Source organism: Alligator mississippiensis, chromosome 1 (assembly GCF_030867095.1).
Source record: "Alligator mississippiensis isolate rAllMis1 chromosome 1, rAllMis1, whole genome shotgun sequence".
In the NCBI taxonomy this organism is placed as follows: domain Eukaryota; kingdom Metazoa; phylum Chordata; order Crocodylia; family Alligatoridae; genus Alligator; species Alligator mississippiensis.
Genome location: NC_081824.1, coordinates 185,546,310 through 185,562,606, shown reverse-complemented (window position 1 = coordinate 185,562,606; position 16,297 = coordinate 185,546,310). Strand labels below are relative to the sequence as shown.

The following is a 16,297-nucleotide window of genomic DNA, read 5'->3' as shown; positions in this document are numbered from 1 at the left end:
TGATTGGAAGAAGGCCAATGTGGTGCCTATCTTCAAGAAAGGGAGGAAAGTGGATCCAGCAAACTACAGACCCGTCAGCCTGACCTCTATCCTGGGGAAGGTCTTGGAAAAGATTATCAAAGAGGCCGTCCTATACAGGCTAGCTGATGGCAATATCCTGAGGGATACCCAGCATGGGTTTGTTGTGGGTAGGTCTTGCTTGACCAATCTCATTTCCTTTTACGACCAGGTGACCTATCACCTGGACAAGGGAGAAGAGATTGATGTCATATATCTTGACTTTAAAAAAGCCTTCGATCTGGTATCCCATGATCACCGCTTGGCAAAACTGGCTAACTGTGGCCTCGACCTCACCACGATCCGCTGGCTGGGGAATTGGCTCCACAGCAGGATCCAGAGGGTGGTGGTTGATGGAAATCAATTGTCGTGGTGCCCTGTGACCAGTGGGGTCCCTCAAGACTCTGTCCTAGGGCATTTACTTTTTAATATCTTCATCAATGATGTTGACATTGGTGTCAGAAGCAGGCTGGCCAAGTTCACTGATGACACCAGCCTTTGCAGTAAAGCATCCACACCTGAGGACAGGAGGGTGATCCAGGCAGATCTTGACAGGGTCATGAAATGGACGGATGAGAACCTGATGGTGTTTAACACTGAAAAATGCAAGGTTCTCCACCTTGGGAGGAAAAACCTGCTGCATGCTTATAGGCTCGGCAGTACTACGCTAGCTAGCACCACAGATGAAAGGGACTTGGGGGTCATGATTGACCACAAGATGAACATGAGGCTTCAGTGTGATGTTGCGGCTGGTAAAGCGAGCAAAATGCTGGCTTGCATCCATAGATGCTTCTCAAGCAAATCCCGGGATGTCATTCTCCCCTTGTACTCAGCCTTGGTGAGGCTGCAGCTGGAGTACTGCATCCAGTTTTGGGCTCCACAGTTCAAAAGAGATGTGGAGAAGCTTGAGAGAGTGCAGAGGAGAGCCACGTGCATTATCAGAGGTCAGGAAAACAGACCTTATGATGAGAGGCTGAGAGCCATGGGACTCTTCAGCCTGGAAAAGTACAGGCTCAGGGGTGATCTGGTGGCCACCTATAAGTTTATTAGGGGTGTTCACCAGGACCTGGGGTAATGTCTGTTCACCAGAGCGCCCCAAGGGATGACAAGATTGAATGGTCACAAACTCCTCTGTGACCATTTCAGGCTGGACATAAGGAAGAACTTCTTTACTGTCTGAGCCCCCAAGGTCTGGAATAGACTGCCGCTGGAGGCATTTCAAGCACCCACTTTGAACATCTTCAAGAGACATTTGGATGTTTATCTTGCTGGGATCCTATGATCCCTGCTGACTTCCTGCTCCTGGGCAGGGGGCTGGACTCGATGATCCTCTGGGGTCCCTTCTAGCCTGAAAGTCTGTGAAATCTATGAAATCTATATTTGTGCTGCTGCTAGTTGTCCCCAGGGACCACACATTCCCACTCGTGGGGACATGTCCCCGGTGTCAATTTGCTGCACTGCAAATTAACAGCACAGAAAATGCCTGCATGTGTGGTGTGTGCAGTTTGCAGTGCCACTGACAGGTGTGCTCATAGAGACATCACTCCTGTGGCTGCAGCATTCAGAATTAGGGGCATGTCTACACTGCAAGGTGTGGTGCCATATTGAAATACCTAAAAATAAGCTAGCTGGTATACCGGAAGCAGTATAACTACATTAGTGTAGCCCTTTGACTAGTTTATTTATGCTGCTACCACTGTTTATACCCTAGATGTAAAAAAAAAAAAAAAAAACCCAAAAAATAAACCTTTAAAAAAAAAGAGCTTAATGAGTTACACTAGGAAGCTGAAACACAGGAGTAAAAATCCTTTGAGTATGAACTGGTTGGACGTTTGGTTATGCAAGCCTGTTAAGTCAACACTAGTGCAGTTTACTAACAGCATTGATCCGTCTGTCTGGCTTTAATTTTCCATGGATAGTTTTTTCTTCTCCAACTGCTTCCCTCTTCTACCAAGTTCAGAGCATATATGTACCATTGCTAATTTTAGGAGGAGCTACGAAGGGCATGCATGACGCTATAACTTTATTGTGCAATACATTGCAATATTATTAATGTTTACTAGATCTTTTTTACTCTAAAGTTCTGCCATAGAAGCAGGATATTTTTTATGTGATTCCTATTTTATTTTTTGGTTATCCTACTAACTTTTAATTCTAATAATTGAAGAAAAATCACATTCTTCTTGACATGAGTATACAATGTATATCAAAAATCCTTGCTGGATGTAGGAACACTTCAGTATTGCAAACACAGACAGTCCAATCAAGATGTATGTAAGAACCACAAGCATGGATCAGATGATAGAATTGGAGACAGTGAAAATAATAGTGTATTTTTACTATTCCATTTACTACTATTTTTACTATTCTATTTACAATTTTTAAGTCTCAGTGGGTTTTTTCTCAAAAACTAATAACCACTTATAGGTATCCTTATCCAAACACAAAGACACATTCCAGAGAGTGCAGCTAATATTGGATATTACAGCACATGCCCTTTAAGGAGATATTCAGTTGAATACTGCACAAGATGTGCATTTATGTCATATTACATATTATTACTTTTTTAACTGGATATGTTATGATTTTGAAATAAAGATACATAAAGAATGGGTTATTGAGAGTTGCTGTTTGCCAAGAAAGGCAAGGTGAGATCCAAAATAAACCATGCCCTTTTTATAGGATCTGTGTGTAATACTACAGCTTAAATAGTAAACTATGAACATTACCATTTTCATTTAGTTTATCTGCTGTTTCTCTCAAGAAATGGTATTTTAAAACATTTTTAAAAATCTGTTTAGGATATATGCTTTAGAAACACTATTCATATTGAATTATGAGTGCTAGGGCTAAAATAAATTCCATGCATATATGGGCAAATCCCTAAACTGCTAGCCTTGTCTTCTCAGGCATCCAATCCCCTGAGAAAGCCAATTTTCTTTCATGTCTGAACAAAAGAAAAATGTACTATTAAAATGCAATTCAGAAGTGATAAAAACTGTAAGTGGAGCAGCCGGCTCACAGCACCTTCTATGTATACTCTGGGACACTGGGGCCACATTAATTTTTGTGTGTGTGTGATGTCCATCCCATGTGCAAATTAGCATTACAAGTACCATAATCTGTCTTAAATGAGAGCCACCTGTCCCATGAGTACATGCTACTGTAGCTTGGTATAATTTAAAGCTCTTCTACTTTTGTGTTTTTGTTTTGTTCATTTTATATAGCATTTGGTTGGGATACTTGATAATTGTTACTAAAAGGTTCTAAAAGACCTTTTTGTGAAGGGGGTGAGGATAAAAGTATAAATGACATAATTCACAGTTGCTAAATACTAATTTCCCCCCCCCCCATATGTTTTTTAAATCCTATTTAACAATCAAGTGTTAAAGCAATAGTTTTATTTCCATCTTCATAAAAATTCTTGTTTGACAAACCAAATCTCCTGTGTACTTTAGCCTTCAAGAAAGCTCTCTAATTTCTTTTTCAAGATGTTTAAATTAGCTACACCTATTCTTATGACAGCCCAGGCAAAATAATATTTTAAACTTCTGGAACACATACTCTTAATTGTAGCTGTATTGTCCTTGACCTACCTTACACATGAAAAAGGTATTTGTAGGGCACAGAATAAATACTACCTGTTGCTTTGCAAAACATCAAGAAATCTTAAGATTTAATTCTACAGTAATATGTAATAATTCGGAACTGAATCACCTTCCCTCCATCTGGCAAACTGTATAGCAGGGGGTTTAGGAATAGGATTGTTTTTGTAAAGTGCCCTTTAAATACTCCTTCCATACTATGCTGTTGAGAGAGGGGACTTCCCCTTCCCCTACTCAATAGACTCTGGGACATGGCCAGAAAACCTGCAGATGACCATGACAGCTCTTATCCACATGAAAGCCGTCTGTTTCACTGCTGGACTTGTGGCCCCTGGGTTCCATCTGTCACGGGCAGCATGGCTGCACTAACAGATAGGCCTTTTCCATATGGCTAACAGTGTTAGAATCCAGCCCTAAATTATTGCTAACTTTATACTAGTGTTATATAAAAAAGATATGATGAGCTCAGAAGCAACAGACACTCTTTAATCTATAGTCTGAAAGCAGGACTATTCAACTTCTGAGTTACACTTTTAGATCAGGGTTGTCCAACTGGCAGCACCCAAGTCACACACTGCATGGACCGTATGCCATGAAGCCGCCAGTTATGTGGACTCCCTGAGACCACTCCTCCTCTGCTGCATGAATGGTGTGAGCCCTTCCTCCTTTGCAGTCACATAGGCAGTGCAAGCCCCATCTCTGTTGCTGCCACATGAACACAGGGCACACCAGTCCCTCTCCTTTTGTGTTGCCCAGCTCCTATAGCAGCAGAAGCAATGTGGGGAGTGGCAGCACACAAGCCAGGTGTAGCCCACAGGCCACCAGTTAGACGACCCTGGTCTAATATTGCATTGAATATCATTTGTACTATCTGGCATGTCTGCATGTGAAATTAATGCCATGCATTAATTTCTGGCGCATATTATGCTGGAGTTTATTGCTCCCAGGTGCAGCATCTTTACATGAACCTGGGACCACAGCACACTGAGCTGGGTTAGAGCAGCCCCAGCTGGCATGGGGCTTGTAGGGGAGGTCAGCCTGCCAGCCCAGGGCTGCTCTCTCCCAGCTCAGCATGCTGCAGAAGGGCTGGCTGGGGCACAAAGGTGCTTCAGCCTGGAGCTAGCTGGCAGGCAGCCCCTGCACTGAAGCACCCTCATGTCCCAGCCAGCCCCATCAGTGTCTACATGTTTGTTGCAGCACACTAAATTATGTGACCACAGGATAGTTCTTGTGTTTACATGTACTAACCGACAGTGGAGTTAATTAGTTTCCTGTGGTCTAATAGGGATGCACATGTAGACACTGAGATTTTACTGTGGAGCTAATTGGACAGCTTTGCATTAAACATCTTGTGTAGATATGCTCACTGTATAGTAAGTCACTACTCAGAGTGAGCAAGAGGGGCAGAATTAGGATTTTATGATGTTATTTCTAAAATAAACCGCAGTCTATTATTTTAGTTAACAAATATTCAAGCAATTACCTATTTGTGCAGATAAACCAAAGATACATCTTCACATGGAAACCTCAATAGCATCATCTTATAACTCTGTATTTCTGTGCTGTGGCACTGCTCTTCATTTTGAAAACTGAAAGCTCATAAAATGCATAAGCCCTAGGGTAACAGTGAAGGAAACATAAAGAAGTTAGGGGAAAATCCTGTGACTTATGTGGCTTGCAGACACAGCAAGATAACAATATATTTACAAATGTGTTTTATCTTTCAGGTTTTTGCCATTTTCTTCATGTCAAAAAAACCAGAAGTATGATCCATTAATTAATTCATCAAGTAAATATGGTCAAATAACTTACGGGATTAAACATTTCCGAGAAGAACATCATGAAAAATGGGTAGCAAACAAGGTGAGTTACTGCAAAATCAGGCAATGTCACTGGTTTCTAGATCAGGGTCAGCAATGTTTTTGGGCAGAGTGCCAAGAACACCCCAACCTTGACTTGTAAGATGTTGGCACGGTGGAGAGTGGCATGGCAGGGGTGGAGAGTGGGGAGCTGTGAGGAGCCCAGTCCTTTTTGTGGCAGCACAGCTTCAGCCCCTTTCCCACCATCTGACCTGAAGTGCGCATGCCAAGCAAAATGTTTTTGTATGCCATGCTCTAGCACACATGCCGGGGGTTGCCAACCCTAGTTCTGGATTGTTAAAACTAAAGAATAGTGGGCCTGATCCAAAAAAGACTGAATTCAGTGGGGGCCTCTGAAGCAGGTCATGAAAAGGGCTGTAAGAAAGCTGACTGTTGTATAGAAGATGCTCAGTTTCTTCATTTCTCTTTGTGGTCAAAGTTGAGGGCATTCAGGTCCTCTCAGTAGATGTTTAGCACTTTGCCAAGTAAAGACAAGTTATCGGGGTAAAGATGCTTCTGATAAATGCTATATTATCTGCATTCATTTTGAAAAAAATGCTATTTTATGTACAGCATTTTTTTGATCTGGTAAAATAATGTTTTTTTTCCTAACATTGCAAGATGTGATGTTTCTCAGAACAGTTAACATTATATAAATATATGTTCAACCAGAGGAATTCAGTACAGGACAGGACGTCAAAAGTGTAAAAGCTTCAGTCATGTACAGCATCAGTCACAAAGCATGAAATGGAAAAAGGCAATTGAACAGTTGCTTCTTGGTTGTTTTCATAAATTGTCAGCTTTGGGAATGTATATACCCTCCCTGGGTACAACCTAAACCCCTATACCCTCCCTGTGTACTTCACGTAAAGCAGGTAGAAGAAAAAATATTCTTGCACATCAACTCTACCTAAGCTAGGACCTGTTTGTTGATAGGACTTCTGGTTCTGTGAGGTGGGAGGAATTAGTTCTCTATTCACCATTTGCGGAATTATTAGGAGAGATTAAAAATGAACTAGAAAATATTTTTGACACGTTCAATGCAAATAGTGGGCATTTACCTTGGTCCTTTAAACTGTGTCAGTGGTGATGATTAAGAAATAATCAGTTTTCAAACATTTTTTCTCTTTAAATGTATACTGAAACATCAGTCTCATATAAATAATGTTGCAAATTTTCAAGAAATTAGACATTTTAAAATTTCTATCCTATTTTAGCAAAGCTACTCTATAAATTAAAAAAAAAGACTTGTTTTCCTCTTTTATTTATTGCTAGGATAATAAAACTGTAGCTAGCTAAACTTCAGTCCATAAAGAACATGCTCACTCTCTGACTCTCCCCTGCCAACTCTCTCAGGTATTTCATTTTGATACAGGAGATGGGTGTGAGAGTAAAAATGAATTCTTTATTTTGAACACGATCCCTTAAGCTGAGGACAGTCTTTTGAGGTGCTGGCATGATTCTGTTCATTCTGATTATTTTTACATGTTCATATCCAAAATGTGACAAAAATTTTCAACTCCAAAAGTATAATTTGGTACATTTGTTCTTGTAATTGATAGTAATACTTTCATAAGCAAGACAGATCTCTTCCGAACTTTGACAAACAGATCAGAGTAGGGCCGTGGACAGACACATATTTGAAATGAACTGAACTCCCCACATCACCCCCACCACCACATGCAGTGATATCACTCTCAAGCAAGGGAGCCAGAGAACTGGAATCCCTGCATGCCTCTCAGCCTCAAGCCTCTGGAGGCTCCCAAGTATAGACAAGCATATGGGAAAGTGCTTATTATCTTTCTGTCCCAATTTGCCTACCACCACCCTTGTAGTGAGTAAAGTGCAGAGCAGAGCACTGTAAGATGTCAGATGACTGCTGGTGCATATAGCCATTTCGGGAAGCATTTCAAAAGAAAGCACGTCAAACATGATCCTCACTTTTTGTGGATCATTTTGGAGGCACTGCTTCAGCCACACAAGCCTGTACCCTGTCTGTTTACTAGGTCTGTGCAAAACAGCACTGTTCCATTTCACCTTGAGTTTCAACAGTTTGAGGGAACAGTGTTTTGTATTGAATTTCATTTCGAGTTGAAACAGCTGTTCCATTCTGTCGAAAGAGAAAGGCTGTTTCAACACTGTTTCGAGTTTTGCCGGGAATGGGAAGTCAGCCCAGCTGCGCCGACTCCACATCCCCCAGGGCCAGAGGCGGGAGGCAGCCTATCCCCTGTGCTACATCGCACCAGGGGCGGGAGGCAGCCCAGTTGGGCTGCTTTCCAGTCCCCCACACTAGATTGGGCCGGGGGCGGGAGGCAGCCCAACTGGGCTGCTTTCCCGTCCCCTGTGCTACATCCTGCTGGGGGCAGGAGGCAGACCAGCTGAGCTGCTTTCCCATCCCCTGTGTGGGGGTTGGAAGGCAGCCCAGTTGAGCTGCTTCCCAGTCCCTTGCGCTATATTGCAATGGGGGCGGGAGGCAGCCCACCTGGGCTGCTTTCTTGTCCCCTGCGCCAGGGGTAGGAAGCAGCCCAGCTGAGCTGCTTCCCCATCCCCCGTGCTATATCATGGTGGGGGTAGGAGGCAGCCCAACTGGGCTGATTCCCCGTCCCCCATGCTACATTGCACCAGGGGTGGGAGGCAGCCCAGCTAAGCTGCTTTCCTGTTCCCTGCGCTACATCGCACTGGGGGCGGGAGGCAGCCCAGCTGTGCAGCCTCACTGCCCCCTGCCGGATCTTGTGCTGGGGTTGCGAAGTCAGCCCAGCTGGACTGACTTCCCATCCCCAGCTTATGGTTGAAATGTTTCAACCTTCAAAATGTCTCAACCAGCCTCGTTTTGTTTGGAGGCTATTTCGAGAGCCTTTGTTTCATCCCAATTTTGCTGTTTCAACCTCGAAATTGGTCGAAACAGTGTCAGAATGAAACGGCTGGTGAAATTTCACACAGCCCTACTCTTTACTGCTCTGTGAAGGTGCTAAGAGCACTTCAAACAGCATGTCTATGCAGTGCCTTAAAACTTGGGTATCTTAACATAACTGCATTACCTAAATTGGGCTGCAGTTAAATGCATATAGGCTAACAATTAATCTTTCTATTAAGAAATAAAGTTTGCCTTAATATCATTTTAAAAAATGAAAAATGGGTACCATTGTTTGGAACCTATAAGCATAGTGTAAGCAGTACATTTTAAAGGGTCTCCAAACAATTTTGCTGGTGATCCCCAGTTCTGACCTGCAACATGTATCCATTCCCAATCCTGGGTATTTCATGATCAGAGACAAATAGCCACACCAAACCATATGGAGGTTTTACAATGTACATCATATAAAGTAGGAACTTAGCTGAGACCACCAAACTCATTTTTACTTGTGATCTTAAGCAATTTTAAACTTAAATCTCTTGAGGTGAACAACCATATGCATTAACCCAATATGACATCTAGCCTTCCAACTACAGATTCTAAATCAATATGAAGCTTCAATTAGGAGGCACTTACCAAAACAGAGAGCTAATAGGAAAGAAGAGCAGTTTCTTGACCTACCTGCTGCTTTTACTGGTCATTATTTTCAAGAGAGAGTCTAAAAGCTATACCCTTCATCATATTTTAAGGAAAGAGTTTCTATTTAAAAGACCCAACATCATTACTTTTAAAAGCAAAACTTTATTTTGAATCACCCCTAAGTTTCCTGAATTATGCTGTCTACTAGATTATCATGTATTCAGGAACATGATAATGTAAAAGACACTTAATAAAAAGGCAGATACCATGAAACAAACTGTGTTTTCTAATACAGTTTATATAAGCAAAATGGCTGAATTCAGCTTCTCACATATTTTTCTTGAAATGGGTTTGCCCTATTGGTAATTGTACAAATCCTTGTACCAAATCCTCCCAAGAAATCAGTTCAATAGTCAATGGCCTCTTCAAGTGGTAATGGAAAATATGCCTTTCATATTTTACTTATTCAAATGTATATTTTAAAAAGCTAACTTATATTTTATGGCTACATCCTATTTAATTACATGGTAATATGTGCATATTTTAAATTGAAAACCATAAAGAGATTACTATCTGCCCATAAACCTATTTGATATCCTATGGAAATGAAAACAAACAACTGGAACAACATGGGTTAACTCCATTTCCTTTTAAAAACATGGTTGGATATAGCACAGCCTTCCTCAGAGCATGATAATGGCCATAATGAATGTGAGAAAACTTACTTTGCTTATACCGGTTTTCTCAAAAGTGTTACTTTGCAATGTAACATTTCAGTGAAGTAACATAAAAAGCTAAGGGGGGGAAATACTGTATTTAAATTCTTTATTGAAAGCATACATACAAATAAGTATAAATATTTCCCTTTTGTGATCATTATCCCAACTGGAATTTCTGTGTTTAAAAAACACTATTAGAAAATTTGCATGTCGATTTTAACAACACACTTCTAAAAGCCACCAGTAACATTCTTATTTGCACGTGCTATGGGATGTCTCAGTCAGTTTTTATAAGTGTGAAGCTTTAGTATTAATAACCTACTAGTCACCATGAATTTAATCTATAATGATAGGTCCCAAGTAGTTGGACAGTCAGGGGATCAAATATACTAACTATACTGTTTCAGTTGTCAAAACACTCACATATGTTCTTATTTACTGAAGCAGAAATGATAGCTTACAGCCTTTAATCAGAATTGGAATTAGTTTGCATATGCATTTTAGACAACTGCCTTTAATGGCGGCATTAAATGTTTTCCTTGTTTGCAAAATTCAGGAAATGACACTTTAAAATCTTCCTTGTTGATAGATTCTTTCCTCTTATGCCTTATTATAGGTGAATTACAACACAGCTACATCACTGTTTCATTATTTGCACATGCATTTTGGCCCTAAACAGAATTTTATTATCTACAAAGCATAAAAATATCCAGCACTCTAAAGAATTAATTTAGAGAACCTAAGCATATTGCACAGAACATAAAGTTGACCTTTACCGTCTACAGCTTTTGGAATGGAGTGGGATGTGGAACACATCATAGATTTAATGTGGCACAACGCTGTCTGCAGAAACTTGGGTGGGACTGTGACTGCCTGCCCATTGCACCCGATGATTGAATCTGCTGTCACCAGCATCCTGATAATAATGAACATTCAGCTTAACGACCATGATTATGATTATCATAATTGATGTGCAAGTGCAGTGTGTGGGGATCATTACAGCTGAACTGTACAGCAGAGAAACATCCCTTAGTTATGGATAATTTTACTTTTATGCATTGATTGGGATAAAATATGCCTTTCAAGTTCAACAGGCCAGCTTAATATAATTTTGGGAAGATTTCTACATTTATAAATTGATGATTATGAGCTTGCTGAAAACAGCCAATCTAGCTGTTTGTTTTGAATGGTTTCATTCCATTAATAACAGCAAATAATTAAATAATAAGATATTATTGAGTGGAAATATCTTACGAGTACAGCTTGCATTAATCAAACGCTGAGTTTAAAATGTTTTTGACAAGTTATGGCCTGCCTACATTAGGAAAAAAAGAATATGTAATTCACCACTGAGGCAGGTCCACCAATTGTAGCTGCAGCAGAAGTTGTATTGTAGACAGAACGTAGGGATTTTTATCACTGTGCTGTATAATCATCATTGCAAGTTGTAAATATTTTAATGATTTTATATACTGCCGCTTCCATCATTGGTATCACTGATGAGAAACTACAGGTTCAAATTCTATTGTGCATAAATAATTAATCGGGCATAAGATCTGGTTTATTTTCTCTGATAATGCTTGCCTTCATTTGAGCTGGTAAAAAAAAATGCACAAGTATTGCACAAAAGCATTCAGTGGTACCTGTATGTCTACGTATACATATATACACACACAAAAATATGCACATGTACTGACACAGAGGCAGAACAGGACAGCCCTGTGCCCTAGGGCAGCTTCAGTGCACAGGGTCGTGTCAGCTGCTGCTGGCAACAGTGTGGCCCACTGCCAGTTGCAGCAGCAGCAGCTATTTTTGTTCCCCTAATGCCACCTCTCAAGAAGGTGGTGCCAGGAGTTTCCGCCCTAGTTGCAATCTCTTAGTTATACTATTGCACATATACTGTGCATATATATATTCACATAACTAATTATGTGGACTATAGGTATGACTTTGTATATTATGTGTACATGGACGTGTATAGGCAGAAGTTTGGATAGAAACTCATATAGAGAAGCATAAGCATTAATAGTCCACACCCTGCATTGTTTGATGGTGTGAATTCTATAGCATCTGAAAAAGTTGCCGTCTACAAAACCTCATGCATCTCTGAACCAGTTAGTTTCTAAAGCTGCATCCCTGCAAGCAGAGGCATGCAGTTGCCATGAGGAAAAAAGCAGCTGCACAAATTCATACAGCTGTTTTTTGCCTCAGTGCACATCCCTGCACATGGGGTTAGTTAGGCCCCTGGTCTGGCAGTGCATGCTTCTGCTGCGTGCACTACGTTGCTTTTTTTGCGGTGGTTTTTTTTTTTGTTTGTTTGTTTTTTGGATGTGAGGATTTCCTGGCATCAAAAGTAACTGCTGCACTACAAATTTGCAACATAACAAATGGGTGCACATGCACCATGTGTGATTTGCAGCACTGCAAACCACATGTTCACACTCATCTGGACATTCCCCCTGGCTGCCAGCCAGTGTCTGCTGCTGCCCCAAGAGGCCCCCAGGTAAAGCTGCTGGGGCCAACGCAGGTGCTGGCCCCAGTCTCTCCTACCCCACCTGGAGCATTTTTCCCTGCGCTAACCCCACATTCAGGGGTGCACGCCAAGGCAAATAGCAGCAGCCTCTGCTTTTTTCCCCTATGGCAACCACACAGCCCTGCTCATGGGAATGTAGCCTAAGGTGCCACCCTGCCCTAGCTTCTACATAACTAGTTTTTTTTTTTTTTAATATAAGAAAATTAGTCAAGAAAATGAAAGAGAATTCTATCATGTGATACCTCTAATGAATTGAAGAAAATTCATAATAGCCTGAAACCAATTTTTAAGTCTTTTAAGAACAGATATCTGGGTATGCACTGCCGCACTTCAGACTGCTAACATGCAATATGAGGAGTTTGCAAAATTTTTGTAAGCCTTGGTCCCCAAAGCAGCTGCTTTGCATTTCCCACATAGTGCAAAGCAGCTGGAAAGCTGACCTAATGTGGCAGTTGCCCTTATTGCAGGGGCATTATGAGGCGGTACAAAATCCATATAGCTAGCTTTGCACAAAAAGGTCCCTTCAGCCCTTGCATAGAGGCCAGGTGAAGGTGGCAGAGGTTGTTGCCAAATCATTGTGCTCTGTAGTGATTTCTGGCCAGTGACACAGCCCTTACGTAAGCTTTCCTGATGGTCTAACTTACAACATCCATTCACCTGCGCCAGGTTATATTTTGAAAAGATTCAGGCCCCCAACTTCTCCAAGAGAAGGGGAGCAGCTTTCTTACAGTCACTTTTCCTTGTTCAGCCCAGAGTCCTGCACTAATGGCAGCTCAGTTAAACTCAACTATCTAAGCCTGTAATAGTAGTCTGTAATGTTCATGAAAAATTAATTGCTCACACTTATTCAGTACTGTGGCTTTGAAGGGTAACAGAGGAGACAAAAAAAAGACTGTGGGCACATCTACACATGCGTTAATTTGCTGTAATAACAGGTACTAACTTAATTTGCCGTAATCAACGCTACTGCAAAGTAGTGCTGGCACATGTCTTTTAGGTGACGCTAATGCACAGTAGACTAATTCTATGGAGCATTAGTGCATTAGCACAGCTTTCACTGTGATGCACTAATGCACAGTTGAATTAGTCTACTGCACTTCTAGTGTCTCATGTAGAGGTGCCCTGTGAGCCTAATCCACCAGTGCACCCTTCCTTAACAATCAACTGTAGGATTCCCCATCAGAGGCAGCATCTATCATGCCAGAATGAATAGCCAGAAGATTCACAGAGGGACACATTCTATTTCAACCATCAGGCCCTTAAGTGGATTTAGGCTCCTAAATTCAATTCTGTTCCCCCCCTGCTTGAGTCCCTGGAAAACTTTAATACAAAAGGTGGGTGGGTCCTCATCTTCTCTGCTTTTTTCTGATTCAATCTTCAGGGTAAGATAACAGTGTTATAAAAGCAGGTACATTAATGGATTTTCAGGAACCTAAACAGGTGGAATAGAATCACATTTTCATGGCTAAGACCACTTGGATGCCCAGCATGTCCTCAAATGTCTGTGGCTTAAGGTTCCCAACTCCTTGGGGCCATGGACAGGCAGTATCAAGGAAAGTAACCCTGAGACTGGTCTAAGTTATTATAGGGACCAGCTTATTGTTAAAATGTCATGGAACCAGTGCAAAAAATTGGTTTTGCCAACCGCAGCTTGCTATGTGCAGTTAAGCCAGACCCTGGTATCTGGACCTAAATGCTTAAACCAATGACTTAAGTATGTTAAAGTGGTGCCATGTCATTCTTGTCTTTTGGATTGCCAGTTCAGGTTGATTTATTCATTATTTAATGGGCAGCTTTCTTTTATAACATATCTTTTTGGTAAAAATTGTAGTACACTTTTTTTCTAGAATATATATATATATATATATATAAAATGGCAGAGAAGTATCATGGCGCTACTTGTGTGCACAAAATGCAAAAGGATAGATTGGAAGTTAGGTCTGAAAAAGTAATTCACTCGCTCTCATTTTCATAAGTTACAGCATTTAGCAAAATCCCCTCATCTGTTTTCAGACTTGAGAGATTTACATAAATGAGGGTTTTCTGGTTGGTTGGCAGTATCATATTTACTGAAATATGTTTTCTCTTGAAGATGACTGTCATTGATTTCATTAAGTCAGATGGTACTAGAGCTTCTATGGGAAAATGTTCTTGATTATTTCTTCTGAGGAGATCTTAGAGGTCATCACTACCAGGCTGCCTTTGAAAATGCTGCTCTTAGGAAATTCTGTAATGTAAATGATGGACTGATAACCAGATTATTAACTATAGTCTATCTCTCAAGTTATTTACTTAGGTGCATAAGGAAGGCTAAAATTGTATGAAGCAAATTAATATCCACAAAACGTATTCTGGATATTATTTAACCAAGAGTAGAAAAGGCAGTGTGAACAACTGGAAGGTTAAAAAGAAAGATTGAAAAAACTTTCTGTTGAAGGTTATTGGTGACTCAAAGCAAATAATAATTTTGATTGAATAATACAAAGTAGTGACTGGGAAGATTCAAACCATTCAGCAAAGTTATTTGCATGAGAAAAGATACTGTCACCACTTTTCTAATCAAATCCATTCTGGTAGTTATTTGCAAAGGGTTTGTCAGCAACTAGTTGAATATTTTATAAAACCTGATTCTCAGTTCTGTAATTTCTCAGCGGGAAAATGCAGTCCCTTGATGACGATCCAAGGCTTTGAAGAATAAATTGATTCTAAAGAGAAAATTAGATGGTACTTATTATACTGTCTAACTAGCAATCCAGTGTCATTTGTCTGGTGGATGATAAATGTCTTGCTTTTCCTACCTTCCTCATTTAATAATGCAACTTGCATGTTAGTGGCAACGAAGGAAAATAGTTTTTTTAGTAAAAGCTAACTTTATCCATTATTTCTCATGGATGTTTTAACTTCACAAATAATTCTTCTTGTGCAAATTACTTGAATGTCATAAAACCTCTTGTTTAAACAGAATTACTTTAGAAATAAAGTATCTAATCTCTCCAGGTCTAAAAGAGTAAATTACAATGACTGTGGCAACACGTCAAAGTTTTTAATGTAAAAATTAATGATTGAATTAGGTGCCGTAACGGTTGATGAAGTTCCACTTTAAAAAAAAAAAAAAGAAATGGATTGTAACTACTATTTAATGGGTGGTGATCCATAGGAACTATAGTTCATGACAAGAGGAATCTGTTTGTATGGGGTTTCCCACATTGAATTTCACTAACTTGTCAATACTCTTAAGAACATATATATGGCTCATTCTTGTGGCTATCCAACAAGACACGTGCCTATTGAACTAACCTTTTTGTATTGTTGTTGAAGTCAGTGTTTTGAAGTCAGTGAGTGTTCTGTGCGCAATGTGTTTGCAGAATCAGTCTACATATTCTTAGCAAGGATTCATCTGCAACTTAATTACATTCTTAAGCAAATAGAGTTGAAATGAACATGACACAGATCCTTTTCAAGTTCTAGAGGAAAACTTTGTTAAATATAGTTGTTATTACTGTTGTTTAAAACTGTATTCAAAATACAGGGCTAGATCCCCAGATGGTATAAATTAGTGTACTTGGTTGACTCCCATGATACAGGGATAGTTTACATCAGATATGGATATGGTCTGTAATTCATATAGGTTTTTAGAGAAAATGTATACCTGTTTTTTGGAAGGTACATTGCAGAAAGAAAACTGTTACCCATGTTACAGAGGGGTAATACGTATTGTTTCATTATTGATTTACTATAGCTTATCTTTAATATCAAGGTCTATTCGGGGCTTGACACCTTAAGGGGAGAGCCATGTTTACACTCTCTACCTGCCTTGGGCATTCTTGAGAATGGTTAGAATGACTGAAGAATGTGAACCCTAGCCTCATGGCAAATAGGATGGATGACCCTCCTCCATTTGCCATTTAGATCATAGAGTAGATTCTCATTTCTATCACACCAGTTACTGGGGCTTGCTTTTTGGGATACATTTCAAAGATTCCATTTTTGAACAGACAGAGTTTCAAGATTAGATGGAAGAGACGGTTTCA

The 16,297-nt window shown here is 40.3% G+C and overlaps 1 protein-coding gene across 1 annotated transcript in view; it reads left to right on the top strand.

Moving 5' to 3' along the window:
* SPATA17 (spermatogenesis associated 17) overlaps nt 1-16,297 on the top strand; it is a 169,010-nt gene that overhangs the window by 126,029 nt on the left and 26,684 nt on the right. Inside the window, exon 9 of the mRNA XM_006265047.4 lies at nt 5,390-5,525. Within this exon, the coding sequence (XP_006265109.2) occupies nt 5,390-5,525 (136 nt within the window). The remainder of the gene's footprint in view (nt 1-5,389; nt 5,526-16,297) is intronic.